At 28.9% G+C, this 23381-nt stretch overlaps 8 protein-coding genes across 8 annotated transcripts; 5 read left to right on the top strand and 3 right to left on the bottom strand. All coding sequences in view use genetic code 12, as the record gives it.

Annotated features, from left to right (window-relative positions):
• Positions 1-2383: 2383 nt before the first annotated feature.
• Positions 2384-2680, top strand: KGF55_003189 (uncharacterized protein; the record flags this gene model as incomplete). Its single annotated transcript, XM_051757955.1, has 1 exon — positions 2384-2680. One exon carries the CDS (start codon positions 2384-2386, stop codon positions 2678-2680), a length of 297 nt encoding a protein of 98 aa, XP_051613561.1.
• Positions 2681-3764: 1084 nt separating this feature from the next.
• MET4 (Met4p) lies at positions 3765-5072 on the top strand (the record flags this gene model as incomplete). Its single annotated transcript, XM_051757954.1, has 1 exon — positions 3765-5072. One exon carries the CDS (start codon positions 3765-3767, stop codon positions 5070-5072), a length of 1308 nt encoding a protein of 435 aa, XP_051613560.1.
• Positions 5073-7534: 2462 nt separating this feature from the next.
• KGF55_003187 (uncharacterized protein) lies at positions 7535-9742 on the top strand (the record flags this gene model as incomplete). Its single annotated transcript, XM_051757953.1, has 1 exon — positions 7535-9742. The coding sequence occupies one exon, from the start codon at positions 7535-7537 to the stop codon at positions 9740-9742; it is 2208 nt and encodes a 735-aa protein (XP_051613559.1).
• A 624-nt stretch (positions 9743-10366) lies between these two features.
• On the bottom strand, positions 10367-10660 carry KGF55_003186 (uncharacterized protein; the record flags this gene model as incomplete). Its single annotated transcript, XM_051757951.1, has 1 exon — positions 10367-10660. One exon carries the CDS (start codon positions 10658-10660, stop codon positions 10367-10369), a length of 294 nt encoding a protein of 97 aa, XP_051613558.1.
• Positions 10661-10749: 89 nt separating this feature from the next.
• Positions 10750-12399, bottom strand: KGF55_003185 (uncharacterized protein; the record flags this gene model as incomplete). The annotated part of the gene is made up of 1 exon (XM_051757950.1): positions 10750-12399. The coding sequence occupies one exon, from the start codon at positions 12397-12399 to the stop codon at positions 10750-10752; it is 1650 nt and encodes a 549-aa protein (XP_051613557.1).
• Positions 12400-15414: 3015 nt separating this feature from the next.
• KGF55_003184 (uncharacterized protein) lies at positions 15415-17454 on the bottom strand (the record flags this gene model as incomplete). The annotated part of the gene is made up of 1 exon (XM_051757949.1): positions 15415-17454. The coding sequence occupies one exon, from the start codon at positions 17452-17454 to the stop codon at positions 15415-15417; it is 2040 nt and encodes a 679-aa protein (XP_051613556.1).
• Positions 17455-20336: 2882 nt separating this feature from the next.
• JEN2 (Jen2p) lies at positions 20337-21878 on the top strand (the record flags this gene model as incomplete). Its single annotated transcript, XM_051757948.1, has 1 exon — positions 20337-21878. One exon carries the CDS (start codon positions 20337-20339, stop codon positions 21876-21878), a length of 1542 nt encoding a protein of 513 aa, XP_051613555.1.
• Positions 21879-22182: 304 nt separating this feature from the next.
• KGF55_003182 (uncharacterized protein) lies at positions 22183-22710 on the top strand (the record flags this gene model as incomplete). The annotated part of the gene is made up of 1 exon (XM_051757947.1): positions 22183-22710. The coding sequence occupies one exon, from the start codon at positions 22183-22185 to the stop codon at positions 22708-22710; it is 528 nt and encodes a 175-aa protein (XP_051613554.1).
• Positions 22711-23381: the final 671 nt, after the last annotated feature.

Raw genomic sequence — 23381 nt, 5'->3', positions numbered from 1 at the left:
TCGATTGAACAAACTATTACGTAGCACTAACGTCTTTGTAAGACTACTGTTGAAACTACTCTAGCTATAACGTTTTAGATCATTGTTTAGAGTATTGATGAATGTTCAATAAATGTATAATGTATCTTGTGAACAATTATCATAGGATCTAAAAAAGTTCGTAACAAATTTGAAAAAAAACCGAGCTTTAATTTACAATCATTCGTATACTTAACTCTAACATAATTTCCAGTCTTAACTTTTACGTATACATTGAGTATACATATTCATTCTTAATGGCGCGATTGTTAATGGAACCCATGAATATCAATGGTCCCAAAAGGTGGATAAAGATGTCAATATTCCGTTACCTTTGGATATGATTTTAAATAAAAGTATTGCGGTTGAGATGTAATATTTTTCAGGATATGGTTTACCTACTTAATATATTATTAATTAACCAAACTATAATTTAATTGGTTAAAGATAAAAATTTAATTATAAAACGTTTTAATTTAAAACACAAAACTCTAACTATTGAATAATAAGGAATTCTCGCATTTATACCGAAAGTCGTGGAATAAGGAAAATAGTAATGGTACGACTTTTGACAAATTTTACTTTCTCGACAAAAAAAAAAGAATATAAAACGGAAGCAAAAGTTCAGAAAATTTTAAAAATTTTTTTAGAAGTTAAGGCTCATGATGTCAATGTAGTTTAGGTGAAAAAAACATTGAAAGTGTCGGCAATAGTTATATAGCCTATACTACACTATTCATAAATTTTTCTCTGTGGGTTTATGGATAGCAGCAAATCATAATTGTTTTATCAACAAGTTACAATAGTTTCAATTTTCAATAATTGTTCGCTAAATTTCAATATACATATAAGTCAAGAGAGATTGTCTCAAATTCCAAACAAAGTCTAATAATAGTTCAACAATGACATACACACATATAACACCGATTTTACAAACAGATTAAAAACCGATTATACTTTAAATCAATATACCATATCGCGCATAGTAAGACGTAAGTTCCAAAGGGTTTCCAAGGTTTAGAAAGGTTACAAAGGTTTATCAAATGTTATTTCCAAAAGGTGAAAAATAGTATAAAAGTCAAATATAAGGGACCACCAAGTATAGACAAAAAAGGATAAGGATAAATTATTCGAATACATATAAAAGAATATTGATAATTAATTACAAGTTTATTAGAAAGAAGCTTTTTATTATTTGTTAAAATAACAAAATTAAAGACATGAATATTAATTTATTCATGGTTCAAACAACAACAACAACAAACAACAACAAACAAACAACAAAAAACAAAGAACCACACAAAATGGGTTTTGGTAGTTTTCTTGATTAAAGTGTTGGTTCATTATTTGTGTTTTCTATTTTCTGAGATGTTTTCTAAGGGTTTTCTGGATTTGTTTTTTTTTTTTTAAGGATCATTCTTTGCTGATCGGTATTACATATATAATTAAATAGCCGAAGTCAATATGAAGTTCCAATTTTTTTTTTCAAAATACAAGCATATTTGATTGTAGAAACATCTCTAGAGGTATGAAAGTAAAATGGTGTATTCAACATTGGAAATTCTATAAAAAGTCGCACATTTGCCACTACCTAACGACTTTTACATACGGTATTAGCTTATGGAAGTAAGACAATATGTCGAAGCAATTACATTCACCACAATAGACTTATTAAAAATCATTTCTTGCGGTAATCCTTTTGCTGTATGGATTAGCTCATTCACTGGGTTTTTAAATCCGACTAAAATATAATATTTCTTCACTGTGGTCCGACGAGATAAAATTTTCTACCCCTAAATTTATTATAATTTAATTACAGTTGTTAAGTAGTAAAGAGGGGATGAGAGATAGAATAATAAGGAACAAATACAAATGAACAATAAAGTAGGGTTACAAAGCGCGAGATAAGGTGAATTATGAAATTATAGATTTGTCATACATATGGAAAAAAAAAAAACTTAAGATCCCATTTGTCCTGATAAAGTAGGACAATTTTTTTTTTTCCATTGTAGATCAGAAATCAGACCATACATAACAATTAATTTTAAGGTTAAGAGGCAAGAAAGTTTTCTATTGTTCTATCTTAATAATAATTTTTCAAATTATTATATAGAAAAGAAAATTCTTTTTGATTAGTAACAAAACATGGGGTTACTAGCAAAATTAAAATTAACTTGTGATTTATTTGTAAGAGAAATTTTTTTTTTATTTTTTTTTCACTTTATCATAATAAAATAATTTTTCAAAATCTTAAATTATTTAAATATCAAAAAATTTCAGTCATTTTAGATTCTCTATATTTTTCAACTCTTTCTTTAACCTACTTTTCTATCAAATATCAAATTCTTAAAGTTAGGCTCATAAGATGATTTCAAGATCAATTCAAATTACTAAAAAATCAATAAACACAACCTCAATAAAACAATTTTCAAAAATTTCAAATTTAAAAAATACAATTCAATCACAATCAGATGCATCATCAACAATTCAAAATCAACAATCATCATCAGAAATCCAAGAACAACCTCAATTACAACAACAACAAGAAAATTTAGGTTCTTTTAAATCTTTTGCTGAATATAGATTAAAAGTTCAAAATCAATCACCATTAGCTGTTAGATCAAAAGATTTTAATGCTAATTTAAGACAAGCACAACATTAAAAAATTTTGTGAATTAGTTGCATTATTTTAAAGGTTGGTTTTATCTTTTTGAGGATGGTTTTATGATGTCAATCATGACAGATGACAGATGATTTACGTTGTACGGGTATAATGTTTAGATGATATTTTAGAATTTGCTTTTTCATTTTATTTTACAGTTGTTATGGTACTGAACTTGAGGTTTAGTTAGAGAGTTATAAAAACATTTGAATACAAAAATTTAGTTCTTTTTTAATCATTCGTTGTAGAGAACATTTTGTTGAAGCTTTTTGTAAGAACATCTGATACTGTTCAAGAGTTAGAGTTATAAATTAAACGCTTATTACCGAATTTAGCGCGTGCGGATTTAATTTCTGACAAACATCATTTCAAAATCTGTCAATCCCAGTTAAAATTTAAGTCGGCTTTCTAGAGCTACTAAGGGATTGAATACAGAGTATAATAATATTTTTTCAGTTTCAAAGTGTGGTTTCAATATTTTTTAGACTTCACTTATACTAGGTACTAGGTACAACGTTTAAACGGTTATGAACTAATTTTTAACAATAATAAAAAGATTATTAATATAAAGCAATTTTTAAAATTTACAAAATGTGGCCACAGTCCTTAAATTTGAAAATTTTGAAGAATACATATAAAATACCTTTTTTTTCTTCAATTTCTTGCTCTTGAGATGACAAGTTCGTAAGAGAATAATCAAGAATATCAAACTATGGTCTCACTGCTAGTATACAAATAGAACAATCTTTTCCAATCTCTTTTATTGAATGTTTATAGTTACTTTAATATCAAATAGATAACGCAAAAATATAATTCCGATCAGTTTACGAGCTGATCACGTGCGATTATATACATTTCTATAACAAAATAATATAGTAACAAAGTAAATGATTTAATAGAATAAACAGAAGTTAGAATTCAAAAGATTTCAACTTTTATAAAGTTAATTCTATTAATATATACTTAGATATTACATTCAAAAACTATTTGAAGGAAAATATTGAACAACTCAAAAATTTTATGCTACTAGGAATTCATTTCATATAACAAATAGATAAATCAAATCATTTAATTGCAAAATAATATGACTGAGGAGTTAACATCTTCAGCTTTACTAGAACAACTAGTTTATATTGATAATTATATAAATGGAGCATCATCATCTAATGAAAATAATAGTTCAAATGCTACTCCAAATGTTGATGTTGATGGACAATTAAGTTTAGATTTAGCTGCTTTTGCAGATGATTCATTTATATTTCCTGATGAAGATAAACCAAAATTATATGATGATGATGATAATGAAGGAGATGAAGATGATGAAGAATTACATAAAACTCAAATTAATGGAAATCAACATAATGATTTAAAAGGTTGGAATATAAATGAATTTAATGCAAGTTATTTAATGCAAAATTTAAAAACAGAACATAATCAACATAATGATATAATTCTGGGAAGTAGTAAAGATATAAATAATAATCAAGATATTTTTAAAGATCGACAATTTGAAAATACAACTAATGAAGAAATAACATCAACTTTTTCACCATTAACTAATTTACCTAAATTTCCTGTACCACCAGGTGCAAAATCTTCTTTAGAAAGTGCAGGATTATCACAAAAACAAATTGATTTATTAAGTGCTTTAGTTGCACAACATCAAAATAGTTTAGGTAAACCAATACCTAATGAAGAGCAACAACAACAAGAAGAAGAAAATAATCACTATCAATTTAATCATAATGTACCTATAACTCCAACTTTAACTTCAATACCCAATAATAATTCAGATATACATTCAATTCAATCACACCCAAATCAAATCCAACGTCATGATTCAACTTCTAGTATACATCATAATTCACAAATACCTGCACAACAACATTTAGAATTATCACATCATCAAAATCAACATCAGCCGCGTAATTCACAACATATTGAATCACAAATAAATTTACAAGGAACCTCCCAAATGTCATTTATAAATCCTCCGTCAATAAACAACAATAATGTTAATAGTTCTACTTTCACAAATAGTAATAATTTAAATAATCAATTTAATTTAACATCAAATCAATTTAATCATACATCATCATCAACATTATCAACATCATCAAATATGTCAAGTCCAGATGCAGCAGAATTAGATAAAAAAAGAAGAAATACCGCTGCTTCAGCTCGTTTTAGAATTAAAAAAAAAATGAAAGAACAACAAATGGAAAATAAAATAAATTCTTTACAGGATTTAATATCAAATTTAGAAAATAAATTAATGAATTTAGAAATGGAAAATAAATTATTAAGAAATTTAATTATTGAAAAAGGTAGTCAAGAATCTGATGATGAATTAAAAAAATTAAAAGAAAAAGCTAAAATGGGATTTAATTAGAAGATTTAAATGAAATATTTTGGTTCAGTCTTCTCTTTTGATATATGAATTGATGAATAAATGATTTATATGATTAATATGATTTGTATGGTTTGTATGATGAATTATATGATTTGTATGAAATATTAATGTATAACCCAAAATTTTACGAATAAAATGGTTTTTCAATACGCATAATTTTAGACTCTAAAACTTGTAAAGCATGAACAAAGCGAAGCAGACTTTATTAATCCAATGTTTCTTGATTTTGGAATTGTTAAAGGTTTTTTCATTACCACTACAATCATTTCGTCCTTCAAGGTTATTTATTTCATAGTTCATGTAACAATGAAACATTGCCTTTTTTCAATTATATAGTTACCGATTACTACTTGTTCTTTGAACTTTTAAATGAGGTACATTTTGTGTTACTTTTAATTTTTCTCATTTGTTTCATATATGTATGGAAAAAGAAGTAGTTATAAAATTCGCCTCAGCCGTAAGCGAATAGAGATTTAAAGAATCCTAGGCTAACAAGAGCTGAATTTGGTCATATACTAGTATACTAGGTAGCAAGCTCTTGGATATGACAGGAATAAAACATAGCTTACTTATCATAAATTATTATTATTATTCTATGCTCAATGTATAATCGTAAAGGGGGTTTACTTGTTGAGTACTTATATGCACTACTTGGATAAAAAAAAAAAACTTTATTTTAATTTTTCAGGTTTATTTCCTAACCCCCTTTTTTCAAATTTTTTTACTTTTCATTTGAATTATTCGTACATGTCAACAAAGACATTGGGCTACAACGGTTCCATAATGGAAAATTTGATAATCTTTTCAGCTAATACCGATCTTTGACACTGTCATTTATCATCGACTCTTGTTGTGAATTTTGAAACCCGCTCGTCATAATACCAAAAATGATCTGCATTTTTATTTTTTTAAGTTTAAAACTTTTAAGTCCAGAATAATATACGAAGCAATTTAAAATGAAATTAAAATATTTGGAAGTATAAGGAACTATAGATAAATGAGATACAAGACATAACGTATAAGAAGGTATAGAACAATCAACCGAGATTTGAACTTGAAGTAGACTTTTTCCCCTGAGAGATGAGTAATTGTAATTCCCAAAATTTAACAATTTCAAAGCCATCACCAGTTCTATTGAAGCTTGAAGAATGATAGTAAGAAATCAGTAAAAGTTATTAGTATAGTTCAAGTAACGATGAAACAAAAACAAAACTCAACCAAGTTATACGTCCAATTTTTTCAATAACAATATCAAGCTTTTTTCATAAAAGCGTAAAATAATATTTTTTTTCTTTTTTTGTATATTATTGTTAATTATTTTTTAATTCATTTTATTGGGTGAAGCAAATGGATCAATGAATACAGATGAATTGATGTCTCTATCATTTTCGAAATGTAATCGATTCCGTTGGGAAGGATTTGGTGATACTGTATGAAATCCCAGAACGACTTGATTCATGGATAAATTTTGATTTCCTTCGTATGAACAGATTAAAAATTAATTAATTATTGTTACGCGTAACAACTTAATTTCACAAATATAATTCAAGATGAGAGGTTGACTGGTGTTTGAACAAACTCTACACGTCTAAAAGAAACATGTATTCTTTAGATATTACATCAATGAATTGAACTAAGACATCAAGAGTTTCCAGTTAGTGTTTGAGGTAATTTGGATTTCCTGTAAGCTATTAGGAACTTTATCTTTGTTGTACATTTTTCTCTATCTCATTCTTAGCATTAACCGGCTTACCTTGATTCATTATATTTGTCAAAGACTAATGAGTTTGAAGCGATGCTGAATGGTTAAGATTAAGTGCTATTCAGAAGTGTTATTTTTCCGAAACAGTCATACAAGTCATCTCGACGTGGAACGGCCCTACCGGTCGACGAATTGAAGAGTAATTCTTTAGGTAAGACCTGCTACTCCCTATCCTGAAATTTTGAATTTTGATCAACATATTATCTGTTTAAAACACATAGAATTAGTTCTGGGGTTGTTCCTCTGAGAAAGATCTGAAACAAAGCCGAGAGATAGTAGTAAGAAGAAATGTGTAAATGGTAAGTTGATAAGCTGAACCTGAATAATTACTATTTTTGTATGTATAAAGTGTATATTATTATTAATTACATTGTATATGTATACTAATTAAAATATACTGTATTATTAAATTACTCCCATAAATTAAAATTAACCATAAAATTTTTTATCATCAAAATTTTTTCTCACTTTAATTTTTTTTATTTTTTTTTATTTTATTTATTTATTTTTTATTATTCATTACCACTCAACAACTCAATTTTATTAAAACACCCATAACTATCAATCAATCAATCAATTTTAATAAGCATACACACATCAACCACCACCAAAAGTACATTCACGATTTCACAGGTGTCATAAAAGTATTCAATAGTTTCTATTTAATCAATTTTGAAAAATGGTTGCCACAAGAAGATCTGGAGGTCAACATGTTGATGTTGAATTAAGTAACAATGGTAAAGAATTAAAAAAAGTTATTCCAATTCAACAACAAAGAGAACAACTTAGACAAGAAGATGAAGATGCTTATATTGAACAACCACCAAAGAAAAAGGAAACTAGAGGAAGAAAAAAGAAAGTTGTAACTGAAGCTTTAAAAAATGGAACAACAACAACAACACAATCAACAACAACTCCATCAAAACAAACAACCAATAAATCACCTAATGTTAAAAAAGTTGAAACCAGAGGGAGAAAAAGAAAAATTCCTATTGACGGTTCATTACAACAACAACCACCTCAACTGTTGAAAGTTCAAGCGTTAAATAATAATGCTGCTGCTGCTGCTGCAGCTGCCGCTGCCGCTGCCGCTGCTACAAGTTCTGGTGCAACGGTTTCAACTAAACATCATATTAATCATTTATTAACTAATGATTCTCCACCACCATTAGCTACTTTTCATAATCCAAATCCTCAAATTATTTATCAACAATCAACAAATGCAAATAATAGTTATGAAAGAAGTACTTCTCCAGCGATTACAGCCAATCAAATGTATGAAAATCAACAATTACAACAACAACAATATCAACTTCAACAACAACAACAACATCATCAATATCATCAAGCTCAACAATACGCTTTACAACAACAACAACAACAATTTCAACAACAACCACAACCACAATTTCAACAGGTACCACCACCACCACAACAACAAGGATTACCAAATCAAATTCATTATCAACAACATGATATAATCAATAATTCTATCAATTCAGATAATATTATTCCTAATACTGTTGATCCAAAAACTCAAGGTCGTATTCCAATCACATCAATTATTTCACAAAAAATCGATTTAACTGAAGAAGATATTCCTTATATGATTGATGAAGAAGAATATGCTTTAGAAAATGGGAAATTTCCAAAAAGAAGATATCGTGTTGATCGTGATAATATTAAAATTAATAAAAGAATTATGTCACAAGATACTGAAGATGTTATTAAAATGTTTAAAAAATTTGATGATGAAATTTTAACAAATGATGAAGCAAGACAAAGATTATTATCATTAGGTTTTGAAACAAGAAAAAGATATATTACAACTTTTAAACATTATATTAGATTTTGTTGTAAAAAAAAATTAGATAATTTTTTTGTTACTGGAGAATTAATGAAAGAATTTTATGAAGAACAATTTGCTTTAAGTAGTTCTTCAAAACCAGTTATTAGATTAAGAAAAATGGATCCTGCTTTTTCAAAATTACAAGAAATTAATTTTTTAGTTTATCATTTAGCAAATAAAGAAATTCCAAATAGACATATCGCTTTAGAATATTTAGTTTATAAGGAATTAGGAAAAGATCCATCATCATCTTCATCATCAGTTGATGATATTTCTTCATCAAATAACCAGGAATCATCAAGAAGAAGAAAAATTAATGATGTTTCAACCCCTGTCGCTACCACTCAAAAAAGACAAAGGGGTAGAAAACCAAAAGAATCATCAACTTCAATTGAATTAGATCATAATATTGATGATAATTTAGATGAAGAACCACAACAAATTAATGTACAACAACCACAACAACAACAAGATGTTACACAATATCCTAAAAAGATTACAAAAAAAAACATTGAAGATATAAGAAGAGTATGGTCAGAAGTTCAACAAAAAATTTATCAAGCAGTTGATGAATCAATTGATGTAGATCCAGCTTTTGCAACAAAATTACAATCAATAGTTAATTCAAATTTAACAAAATTTGATATTGAATTAAATGGTCAAAAACCAAAATCTCATTTACCACAAGTAACATCACTGGGAATTCCAATTATTGATTTTAAAAATTTAAATACAGTTTATGAAATATTAGAAGAATGGTATAAAATAAATCCATCAATTGAATTTAGATTAAAAAATTATGGAGAAGAATGGATAAGAGATGAATTTGAATATAATACATTTATTGAAAGAAAAAGTATTATAAATTTTATTGAAAGATTAAGTAAAGAAACAAAAATTGATAAATATATTTTAGCAAATGATTGTGATTTATATATTAGAGATAAATCTATTTTGGATGAATTTATAAGTGAAATTGAATTAGAAGAAGATGAATTATTTAAAAGAGTCTTACGTTATAGACAAAGAAGAAATTAGAATTTCATCACCTTTTAAATTTAAGTTTATGGATTGTGGTATTGTCGTTGTGGTTACATTATTGTCTAAAGCTTTCTATTCAATTTCTGTTATTTTGCTTAATATTTAATATTCTTTTTTTAATTATTGCTTCTAGTTTATAGGTTAATGTTTAATATATTCTAATTATGGTTTAATAAAATGATATTCTCAGATTTAAGTTCACTTTAATATTATTGGAGAGAGTTTCAACTAATCGTAATTGAGCAATAACTACCCTGAACACTATAAATATTCAGTTCAATCACTTTATGTGTTGCGCTAATACAATCATCTACCCATAATTGTTTTAAGCTGAGCACTTGGCAAGCTATAATATAAAAATTAAGAAATCTGTATTTGTCAACGCTTCTGTAAACACATTTTCAATCATAGACTACATTTTTTTACAAAGTATTCGGTAAATTTATATAAGTTTCTGGAGAGACTTCAGGTCTAAGGGTTGGTTCGAATTCTTGTTCAGCATTGTAAGTCTTTCTAAAATTTGAAGTTATCTAAATGAAGAAGATTTTAGAAAGTGTACTACAATAAATTAAAATTAGATTCATAAGAATTATTAATTTGCATTCAATTTTTGCTTTAAATTTAGTTTTCTAGAAGTTCATCAATATCTACCTCCCCTATATTGACACTGAACACAGCTTTTGAATCATAAGTTGTTACCAGTGCATAGCCGGTATTTCCAGTACCTACTAGTTTTAAAAATAGCTCTTTTAATTCGTCTGCTCCATTTGGTTTCTGCAGTGCAGTCACTTTTTCCAAAAGTAAGGTTTTCAATTTGATACAATTTTTCAATTCCAAGCAAGTTAAATCTTCAATCTTGTCATGAGATAATCTTAGAAATTCTAAAGTTGATGGAAACTTTTGAATGACCAACATTGAATAGGTGATTTCATTGTCTGCAAGATACAAACGTTTTAATTGATTCAAACTACTGAACTCACCTTTTATTTGTAGTAACTTTAATCTCATGATTGTAAAGAACAAGGAAAATTGTTCAAATCTATCTCTTTAATACTCAACCCTGACAAGGTCAAATCCTTTAATGTTGTACAGCCTCGTATACAAATTTGAGAAGGAAGCTGAATTGTGTTATTCGAGTTAATAACAATCGGAACTTCTGGGATTCGATAGGAGGATTTACCTAAATTCAAATGTGTAATAGTAGATATATCAATTTGTAATATTTTAGTCACTTCAAATACTTTCCTCTTTTTATTTGAGTACTCGCTAGTTCCTTCAAAAACATTAATTTCATCTAATAAGAAACAAGATGGATCGAGCCTTTCATCTTTAATGTCAGGTGCAACCAAAGCGTTCCAAGTGACGTCAAAATGATTTAAATTTCTTAACTGCTTTAAATTTATTTGAAAAATATTCGATAAAATGTTACATGAGAAGTCAAAATGCTGTATGTTGGGAAAATTTAAGGACTTATTAACCTCCAATAATTCACAAAATTCAATTTTGAGTTTTAACATATTTTTTGGTAATGAGGTGAAAAGATGGCATAGATCAATGTTTTTAATATCACTAAGCTCTAAAGTATTGAGGAATTTGAAGCAAAGGTCACTTTCCAACTCAATCATATAAGACCCATTAATTTTCAAAATTTTTGTATTCGAGGGAAGTTTAAAATTGGATCCAAAAAGAAATGACTCTCCATCTCTTGTGAAGTCTGACAATTCAAATTCATTGGTCGATCCTTGTTTCACAGAGTCATACAATTCAGTAATCTCGTCTCGACTGTAACAAATATTTAATACCAAAGTTTCTAATGACTGAGGAAAAGAACACTTGATAATTTCAAATAAATTTTCACATTCAAAGATCTCAATGTACTTCAAAACATTGTAGATCTTCAAGTTTCCCAAAGTTTTAAATTCACACCAGCTAAGTTTAATGGTTTTAACAGTTCTAGATAATTGGATATCTTCCAACGACTCCACCCCTAACAAATTCAAGCATTCAAAATATTCAAGACACTGCAATTCAATAAAATCCATATCAAATTTATCTTCACAATCAATGTCTATCGTCAATTTTTTTAAAGATACAGGAAAGTTATCCACAAAATTATAGTCATAAACAGTCGACAAAATCTTTATATTGCTGAATTGAATAGCTTGTAAATAAGCTTGAAATGCATCTATACCACAATCAATCATTGGAGCCAATGGATCATCTTTTGACAAATGAATCCCCACCACATTGAGTTTTTTTAAAATCAAGTCCAATTGAACATTCATACGATCTGTAACTAAGATTTCAAATTCAGCATGACAATATTGATTCATATTTTCAATTTCAAAAGCTAATTCATCTTCTGAGTCCGGGAATTCATCGTCTGACATTAATAATTCATACAACTTGTTTGCTTCAACGATTATTTTAGAAGGTTTAAAATTGTATACTTCATATAGTGCTTTTAAATCTTTTAATGATCCATCAGGGGGTATTGTCATGCAATAAACAAGTTGAAATTTAAAATACCTTGCTTGTAAAGCATATTTTTGTAAAATTGGGATTGTGATTAATTCTTCAATTTGTGAATTATCATTGATATATTTGATGATTAAAACCAATAATTCATCCGGTAATTTGAGGAATAGTTCCATCTTTTTATCTAATCATGAAATTTATAAGGTATAGTAGTTTGTTTTGATGATTGTGATTGTAAGTGGTTTGATGAATTTGTTGTATTGTTTGCCTCCCCTTTCTTTCGATATTTATCAAATTAAATTCTAGACGTGTATCATCGACTCGCTACCATACGACGTTTCAGAATTTTGTCGTCTAATTTAAGGTGAACCAAATAATCAAAAAAGCCAACTTCAAAGGACATAAAAAGATTCCGAATACATTGAAAAGTCGGGTCTCATCCATATCATAAGCAGTGATAGACTTCTAGTTAATTTGAGCTTTTATGTGGAAAGATTCAAACTACTTTATTTCCTAATTGATTTTAGCAATTCTAAGGTTAATTCTCTTGCTCTTACTCACAATTTTACTCAAAATAAAAGTTTTTTTACTAACAACTCAACTCAGAATAGAAGTTTCTCTTCCTCTGTCATATCACCTTCAATTTTGAGAAGAAGATCTAGCGACTTTCTGGGATTTAAAAAAGAAAATCTAGTTGAATTTCTTGAAAGTGTCACGCAATCCATTTAGGAATAGTTGATTTTCAACAATTAAAGTAGATTTCCTTTCCGATTTTGTATTGATATCATGAACTGGATTATGATACTTCAAAAGAATTTGTGGTAGTACCTTATCAAGTCATTTGTTTTGTCTTCAACTTAAAGAATCTGATGAAAATCTAAAATTACGTGTTCTAACTAATCATCTCCGTCTGATTACAACAATGTTTTATCCTAGTATATTCTACTTGCGTATCACGTTGAAAGTTTAACTGACTTGGCTGGGATTCTTTTCGGAAAATGTTAGATTAACCACTTCTCCAATCCTTTACGATGATGAATTTGCTCATTACCTTTGGTTTAAACGTATTTCAGTGTGAGTTTAAGTTGTAAATGTTATGATCTGCAAGCCTGTGAATAGTTTTAGTTATTGTTGACTTTCAGTTACTATTTTGAAACCAACTTGTTTATTGTATTCACAAATCTTATCATATTTCATAATAAACCTACTTATACAATGTCGAAATGTTTCAAAAACTGTGAATGTCTTATTTAAAAGCGTTACATGCTTGTTGTTTTATTAATTTATTCATCTTGCAGAATTGGATCTATGATAAGCTTCATTCAACTTTGTTTCTTAAATTTGTCGAACCTTCGATTACACAAAAGAAAAATTCCACGGAACATAAACTTGAGCCTTTTTTTAAGCAACAAATAGTCAAATTAGTATCACCAACAAATTAGAAATCATGTTAAGAAAAGACGATTTCAGGTATAGTAGAGTTGTTTATGATTATGCACTGACCATAAGACTCACTTCTTTTCATTAAGAATGACAACTACTTAAAGGTTTATAAATTTTCATTCCACGGTTTTTTTTTTTCAAATCATGATGAAGTTGAAGAACCAAAATCATCAGTATTTGAAGTTAAGAGCATAGAGTAAATGAATGCATTGATTGCAAAACAAGCAATTGCCATAAGAAGTTTTGCAGATCAACATGTTGGTGTTGAATAAAGTAAAAACAGTAAAGAAAAAGGTAAATCCTATTTCACAACAGAATGAACAACTTGGACAAGAAGATGAAGATGCCTATATTAACACCACCAAAAAAAAAGGAAATAAGGTGTAGAATAAGGAAGAACATCAACAACAACTACAACAGCAGCATCCTATCAAAGCAATTCGCTACTAATACACCGCCGGTCATAAAGAAGTTGAAACTGGAGTCTGAAGAAGAAAAATACCTATGGATAATTAGTTCATTTCTAAAAATAGAAGCTTCTAGTCACAATACTGCGGCTGCCGGAACTGGGTCAACTGTTTTAACTAAATAACCTCACATCTATCATCTATTAATAAATGAATCTTCACGTCAATTGACTACTTCTGAATATCCAACTTCTCAAATCATGTATCAACGATCAACAAATACGAATAATAGTTACGAAAAAAGTAGCTATAATAGTCAATTAAATACATGGAAATCAATTACCACAACAACAATATTAGCCTCAACGACAACAACAACAACAGAAACACCAACAATATCACTAAGCTCACAATACGTTTTACGACAACAACAATTTAAGAAACAACTACAACCACATTTCCAAAAGTACCACTACCGCAACAACAACAATAATTAATACCAAACCAAATTTATTATCAACAACATGATATAACTAATAGTTTAATTAATTACTATTCCTAATGCTGTTGATCCAAAAACTTAAGATCGTATTCCTATCACATCAGTTATTTCACAAAAAATCGATTTCATTGAAGAGGATATACCTTATATGATTGATGAAGAAGAATAAAATGGTAAATTTTCAAAAAGAAGATATATAACAGTTGATCGTGATAACATCAAAATTAACAAAAATTAAGGTTCACAATACTGGAGATGTTCTAGAAGTGTTTAAAAAATTTGTTGATGAAATTTTATCAAATGATGAAACAAAAAGAAGTTTGTAAACATTAGGTTTTGAAACAAGAAAAAGACACATTACACCAATTAAACGTTATTTTAGATTTGGTAATGAAAAGAATTAGAGAATACTTTCTGTAACTGAAGCATAAAGATAAACAGTTTGCATTAAGTAGTTCTTCAATCCCATTTATAAGATGAAAAAAAATGGATCCTGCTGTATCAAAATTGTAAGAAATTCATCACTTATTAAATGAAGCAATTCCAAATGAAATATTGACTTGAAGTTTTGGCTTATAAAGAAAGATCCACTATTCCTATGATTGTCAACATGAAGTCAAACATACGCTTTGTTATTTTACATTTTCTGTAGAGAATAGAAGTAAAAGAAGCTTTTGGAGATTTGCTTCGATATCCTGTTCAATAGTTCAAATCTTTCTAGAAATTTGAAGCTGTAGCCATAATGAGTTTTCTAAAAGGTGTACTACAATCACTTGAGAGTAGACTCATAAGAACTATTAATTGGAATTCATTTCTGCTTTAAAATTTAACGTTGCACTCTAAAGAAACCCTCTAAGATCTTCCGTTCCATTAATGACACTGAACACAATCGTTGATTCATAGGTTGTAACAAGCGCACGGCTAGAACGTCCAGTACCAACTAACTTAATAAAAAGCTCTTTTAATTCATTTGCTCCATTTGGATTCTGCAGGCTAGTAACATTTTCTAAATCTAAAAACCTCAAATTGACACAATTGTTTATTTTCAAGCATGTTAAATCTTCAATCTCATTTCCAGATAATTTTAGGGCCCTCAAAGTAGATGGGAAGTTTTGAGCGACCAACATTGAGTGGGTGATATCATTGTATGCTAGATTCAACTCTATCAATTGATTTAGACGACTGAACTCGCCTTTTATTTGTAGTAACTCTAATCCCGTGATTGTGACATCTCTTAAAGAACTAGGGAATTTGTTCAAATCTATCACTCGAATACTCAATCCTGACAATGTCAAAACCTTTAATATTATACAGCCTTGAATATTAATTTGAGAAGGAAGTTGAATTGTGGTATTCGAGTCATTAATGGCCAGATTCTTCGAGATACCAGTATAGGATCTACTAAAATCCAAATGTGTGATACTAGCTAAGTCAATGTGCAATGTTTCAGTCACTCCACATACTTTCCGCTTTTTATTTGAGTTTTCGATGGTTCCTTCAAAAACATTAAACTCATTTATTAAAAACCGAATTGGATCGAACCTTATCAGTTTATTTCCAGGCGCAACCAAAGTGTTCCCTGTGACCACAAATAAATTTAAATGTTTCAATTGCTTCAAGTTTATTTGGAAAATATTCGATATTTTGTTGCATACAAAATAAATTTGCTGTATATTGGGATGATATAAACACTTATCAGCCTCTAATAATTCACAACGGGTAATGTCTAGTTTTATCATATTTTCTGGTAATGAAGCAAAAAGCTTGTTAAGTTCAATGTTCTTGATTCCAAATAGATTTAAAGTGTGAAGGGTTTTCAAGCAAAGGTTTTTTCCCAACTCTATCGTACCATCGTACCCAGTAATCTCCAAAATTTTTGTAGTCGAGGGAAGTTTGAAATTGGATCCAAAAAGTAAAGAGTGTCCATCACTGCTGAAGTCTGATAGTTCATAATCTTTGTTTAATTCTAGCTTCACGGAACCATGCAACTCTCTGATCATATTTTGACGGTAAGAAGGATTTAATACCAAGGTTTCTAATGACTTAGGAAAGGAACACTTAATCATTTCAAATAAATCTTCACAATCATGAATTTCAATGCACCTCAAAAAATTGTAGGTCTTCAAGTTTCCCAAAGTTTTAAATTCACAACAGCTAAGCTTAATGGTTTTAACAGTCCTAGATAATTGTATATCTTCCAACGATTCCACTCCAGACATATACTCGCAATCAAAATATTCGAGACATTGCAATTCACTAAAGTTCATATCAAATTTTCCTTCACAGTCAATATCTATTGTCAATTTCCTTAAAGATGTAGGAAATTTATCCACAAAATTATAGGCATAAACAGTTGATAGAATTTTTATACTGCTAAATTGAATAGCTTGTAAATAAGTCTGAAATGCTTCGATATCACTTGAAGTTATTGGCTCCAATTCTTCAGATTTTGATAAATGGATCCCCACCACATTGACTTCTCTCAAAATCAGTTCCAATTGAACATTCATACGGTCTGTAATTAAGATCTCAAATTCAGCATGACGGTATTGATTCATATTTTCAATTTCAAAAAAAAATTCTGCTTGTGAGTCTGCAGGTTCCTCTTGTGACTTCAATAGTTCGTACATTTTATTTGCTTCAATAATTATTTTTGAAGGTTGAAAATTGTAGACCTCATATAGTGCTTTCAAATGATTTATTGATCCATCAGATGGGATTAGCATAAAATTATCAAGTTGATATTTGAAATACCTTGCCTGTAAGGCATAATTTTGTAATGCTGGAATTGAGATTAGTTCTTCAATTTTTGACCTGTCATTGATATATTTGATGATTAGAACCAATAATTCATCTGGTAATTTAAGAAATAGATCCATCTATCCTTCTGATAATGAATTTGTATGAGTACTAATGGATATTTTGATGAATGTGATTGTAAGTGCTTTGATGAAATGTGTTGTATTGTCCCCTCTAATTTCCATCAATAATTATAAAAATTTATTTTTAGACGTGTACTATCGGCAAGCTACCATATGACGTTTCAGAATTTTATCGTCTAATTTGGGGTGAACCAAAGAATCAAAACAACCAACTTCAATCGACATAATATAGGGCATAATCCAGACCAGTAATCGTTCTTCTATTTGTAATGAGTTTGTAAGTGAAAAGGATCCAAAATAGCTAAGTTTTCTAATTACTTCGGCATTTCTCAGGTTATGTTCTCGCGTGTCTATTGACAAGTCTACTCTTTTATGAAATTTCTGACAGAAGTTTCATTTGTCATATCACTTCTATCTTAGAGAAAACTTCTAGCAAATATTTTAAAAGTGTCATTCGATCAGATAATAATAGTTGCATTTCAATTAATTAAGTAAGTAAGATTTAGCCTAGATTTTCATGTAGCATTTTGTACCGAATCTTGAGACTACTTATACCAATGAAGCATTTAATTATGCGGTTGTTTTAGACTACTCCGATTATTCGTGACATTTGAACATAATATTTATCTCTAATTGAATAATATTTCATACTTATCATTATTAAAAACAATCATTTCTTATTCTAGAATTCGATATAGTATTTAAATTGAATTGTGAAACTTCTATAGGAAATTGTGATAATTGTTTAGCTAGATACCTGTTCTAACTTCAAGTTAATCAAATTCAGCCAATTAAAAATTGAATTTAGGTGACTAATACTATTCTAGTGATTCCAGTGATTCTAGTAAATATTTCAAAACAACCTAATTGCATATAACGTTGACCTCTTAAATGAATTCGCTGAAATCATTTTTTGCCTAGATATACGAAACTAGTCATCCCTTCAATCCTTTGATTTGATGGAGTTTTCTATTAACTTTTGGTTTAAAAGTTCATTAATTAGTTGAAATTAAAAGATTCTTGGTCAGCTGGATGAATAAAATTTTTGGTATGAACAAAATTTGGAATCGTTTCTCTTCAAAATTCATGAATAAGGATCAGTCTCTTGCTGTTACATAATCTCCTAGCCGTATGATGGCTTTATCCAAATATTGACTTTCAGTAACTAACACTGACTTGTTCAGTTCATTAAAGAGTATATAATAACACACAATAAACCTAATTATATCATGCTCAAATTTTACCTCAGACTTAAGTATGAACTGGTTGTGGTCGTTGCATGCTTGATGTGTTGATGGTTAATTGTATGATCTGGATTTGGATCTGTTGATAATGATAAAATTTTATTCAGCTTTATTGTTCGAATTCTCGAAGACTTCGATGTCACAAAAACAATTTCCACGGAACACAAGCTTAAGAAGTTTCATGCTACTAGTGGTCAAATATACCAACAATTATTCACATAGCCTTAGAGTATATCAAAGCGCTCTATAATAATTTAGAGCTTGAATTACAGTAGATATTTAGTTCAAGTTTTAATCTATCTCACTTCAAGATTTTGGATTCAATGAAAATCTGGGGTTCGAAATAATGTTGCTAACATCGAATTAAATGTATCAATTCGCATATTTTACAAATAAAATACAAAATGTTCTCGCGAGCCACCTCGAAGATCAGATCTACACTTTCTGCTCCTTTGATAAGATGCTTGATAAGGCTAGGTGCTTATTCAAAGCAAAACCTCTGCTAATTTTGTTTGAAAGACTTTTTGTGGAACAAATTTTTATACGCGTAAGAATAAATGAAAGAACATTTGTAAGTTCATTCACTACACTTCTAATATGACTATTCCGATAGATTACAATCATGGAACAATATATTTGAAAAAATACAAAATTTAAAAGGAGTTTAGAAGAAACTATAGGTTTTATCTCGAACCCTTTTCATAAGCCTTTCAGTAATGACAGAATATTCAATCTGAAACAAGATTTGACAGTACCAAGAAAAAAAGAAAAATTAAGTTCATCATGTTTTACGAGATTTGAAAATCGAAGTAGAACTCAAATAAAGGTTTAGTTGTGTCAATTTAAATGTATATAATAGATGAATTTGTGGTATTATTTTTAAAGGCATATCTTTTAGCAAAATTTTTGACTAAAATAATTCTAATTGTGGGGAAGAATAACTTGCATCTTAGTGTTATCTTGCAAAATAACTCAGTATTTACTTTTGACCCATGATAAAATTCGTAAACTTAGTAATACATTAATTAAAAAGCGAATCAAACCCAACAAATTCAGTTGAAATAGGAAGTATGTAACTTACTAACATAATGTTAAAGTTTGCAGGTTATTCCTCTTTTACTCACCAGATTATTTATTCTTTTATTTCTCACTTGGTTATGGCTAACATTTAATTTTAACTCATTATGCATTAATCTCGAATAAAATTTAAATCTTTTATTATTCCGTCCCCACCTCTTGATTAGAAATGGCTCTATTCATCACTCTAAAACAGAGATACAGATATTTCTTCTGTAGCTTATTTAATTGTTACATTTTTCTGATTTTGCTTTAATTTTTATCCGTTTACCAATCAAACTTGAGTTGCTATATAACATTAAAAAGTGGGGAGATTAGGAATTCTTGTAACTCGGTTTTGTTACTAATTTTCGGGTTTATTATTTTGAAACTTTTGAAAAAGATGAACTGAAGTATGTAAATTCATTTAAGTTGATGTATGATTAGAAATATAAATAATCTGTTTTTATTTATATAAAAGCTTTCTAGATTCCTAATATTATGATTTATATGATGTTAAGGATTATTTCAAGTAATAAAATTATTGTTTCCTATTGTGATTTCACTTAATAATTATCAATGCCGGAATCAATACATACAATGAGTTCCAAAGCTGCAAAAGAGCACAATAAACATATCATCCAACCACCATCATTTACTACAAAAGCCATCAAAAATTATTTCAAAACTAGAATAACTTCATTGTGGGTGGGCAAAAAAGAATGGTCAAAATATACTTGGTATGAAATATTAAATCCTTTCCCTCCTTTACTCGAGATGAACTTACATCAATGGAATTTTTTTTTTATGGGAGCTGGTTATTGGACTTTAGATGCTCTTGATTTTTTTATAACTACATTGAATGTCACTGATATAAGTGAGAGTTTAGGTAAATCAAAAAAAGATATTACGTGGGGTATTACTCTTGTTCTTATGTTCAGAACCCTTGGTGCAATTATCTTTGGTTTGATTGGAGACAGATATGGTAGGAAGTGGCCCTTCATTGTTAATTTGGTTTTATTATGTGCAATTCAGATTGGAACAGGATTTGTTAAGACCTATAGTCAATTTTTAGCTGTAAGAGCAATATTTGGAATTTGCATGGGAGGAGTTTTTGGTGTGCTGTTAGCAGAAGCTATATCTGATGCTCCTGCTAGTGCTCGTGGTATTTTACTGGGAGCTTTCCAAAGTTGTTACAGTTTGGGATTTTTGATATCAACTGTCTTCCAGAGAGCATTTGAAAAGACTAAACACACTTGGCAAAATATGTTTTTTTTTTCGGCAGGATTATCATTTATTTTCATAGTTTGGAGATTATTTAATCCAGAAACAGATAGTTATCAACGTCAAAAAGAGAGATTCCTGAAGAATGCAAATGCTAAAAACTCTAAATGGGCTGAATTTAAATCATCTGCTGGAAAAGCTTTAAAGTCCTACTGGTTAATTATCATATATCTAGTTATAATGATGCTGGGATTTAATTTCTCAAGTCATGGAAGTCAAGACCTTTACCCCACAATGTTGAGCGCTCAATATGGTTATGGCCCGAATAGAATTACCGTTGTCAACGTTTGTGCAAATTTGGGAGCAATAGCTGGTGGTATTGCTGTTTCTCATCTATCTAATTTTATTGGTAGAAGAACAGCTATTATGTGTGGAAATATTTTGGCAGGAGCTTTTATTTATCCTTGGGCTTTCAAACCTATGTGGATAACTGCTTTCATGATGCAATTTGGTATACAAGGAGCTTGGGGAGTTGTTCCCATTCATTTATCAGAATTATCGCCTCCTCAATTCAAAGCTTTTGTAACTGGTGTAGCATACCAATTAGGAAATTTAGTAAGTTCAGCTAGTTCAACCATTGAAGCAACAATTGAAGAAAGTTTACATGATTATGGTAGAACAATGGCAATTTTTGTTGGTGCTGTTGTTGCTTTCTTATTTTGCACTGTTTTATTAGGACCTGAAAATAGACATGCAAGTTTATCTGTTGAAAGAGATGATGAATATAGTATATTTGAAGTTGATGATGATGAAGAGGACGAAGAGAACGAATCTAAGTTAGATGATAAAATTGATGACATAACTTTCGAAAAACCTGAAGTTGAACATAAAGCCTGATATGAATTAGAATATATATAGAGGCTAATACGAATAAATATTAAATGTGGTAATTTCTTTTTGCAGCCATTTCTATTTTTATTTCATCTTCTTTGTGGTAGTTAATAAAACGTAACACAAAATCTAATCTTTTTATTTTTTTTCTTATTTTCTGGAGTGTGTTTAATTTTCCGAATCCAAAATCTCGATCTAAAATGATTGCATAACATTAACTCAGTTTTATTGATAAATTATCCATATCTCAAAGCAACACATAACAATCATTCTTCATGTTTATCTACAATAATAGTAAATTTTATCAATCATGAGTATATGGTCGGTGATTGAGACCATTCTGACGGTTATAATCACCTTTTTCACCATCTTGTATTTCATATGTTCATTTGAAGAGTATCTAGAACGAAAAGAAAGATTATCACAAAAACCACCACCATCATATACACCACGTATTGATCCAAAACAAAATAACGTCATAACTCATGATGGAAGAATTTATGGTAGTTCAACCAATTATTTAGTGGCTGGGTCAGGTAATAACACTTATTTTTTACTGGGACAAACTTCTTTCAATCATAGACTGAATGGTGGATCAAATGAGATTAATTCAAGTCCAATTGATGAGGATAATTTAACGAAAAGATCAAAGATTAAAAGAAAAATTTATTCGAAATGGAATAGATTGTTTCGTAGGGAAAAATACGAAGTTTTAGGTGCTGCAAACATTGAAGAAATTCACAATAGCAACTTAGATTTGGGATCAAACTTTGGTTTACCGCCTCCTTATAGTGTTTACAATGTTAAAGATGAAATTGTCGCAGGTTCCTCAAGTTAAGTCTATCCTGATTTATGATGAAAATAATTTAGGAAAAGATTGATATTACAGTTCCAACGTGTTTATTACGATCAATGCAAATTAAGATAAAAGGTAGTAAGTTTTCAAGAATTTCACATTTAGACCACCTATTAGAATCGAAATACAATCTTATTTGTTCTTTCATTAATTAAGTTAACTTTTTTCATAATGCTAAGAATTATAAACTATTACCAACAAACTTGTTTAATTTTTTCGAAACTACAACCTCATATGTATCACAATCATCTAGTTTGTTGTGACCCCAAGCTAATAATTTGGCCCCAAGCTAATAATTTGAAAAGTAATAGGGTGAATATCTTATAATAGTTTTTTCAATTATGAACTTGAAAGTTATAAATATTTATAACCTGACTCTACTTGAGAGAGGTTTTGCCAACATGAATTAGACATAGAAAAATAAATTTGAGATTTGTTTATGAAGTTTTTTTTCAAGGGATCAAGTATATTAGTTGAGCAAATTAAAACTTAAGGCATACTTATAAATTTCATTGAATTGTGAGAGTGTGTATTTTGTGTATTTGTTGAAAAAAATATACAGTATAAAAAACCGAAATAAACCGTCCTTCCTAATCAAACAAATTTTGATCACGATACAGAACTATTTTAAACGAAACAGACTTAAAACACAA

The sequence above is a fragment of the Candida pseudojiufengensis genome (genome assembly GCF_024610245.1).
Source record: "Candida pseudojiufengensis strain CBS 10847 chromosome Unknown scaffold1, whole genome shotgun sequence".
NCBI lineage: Eukaryota > Fungi > Ascomycota > Pichiomycetes > Serinales > Debaryomycetaceae > Lodderomyces > Lodderomyces pseudojiufengensis.
The sequence above is the reverse complement of the archived record's forward strand: the minus strand, read 5'-3'. Positions and strand labels throughout refer to the sequence as shown.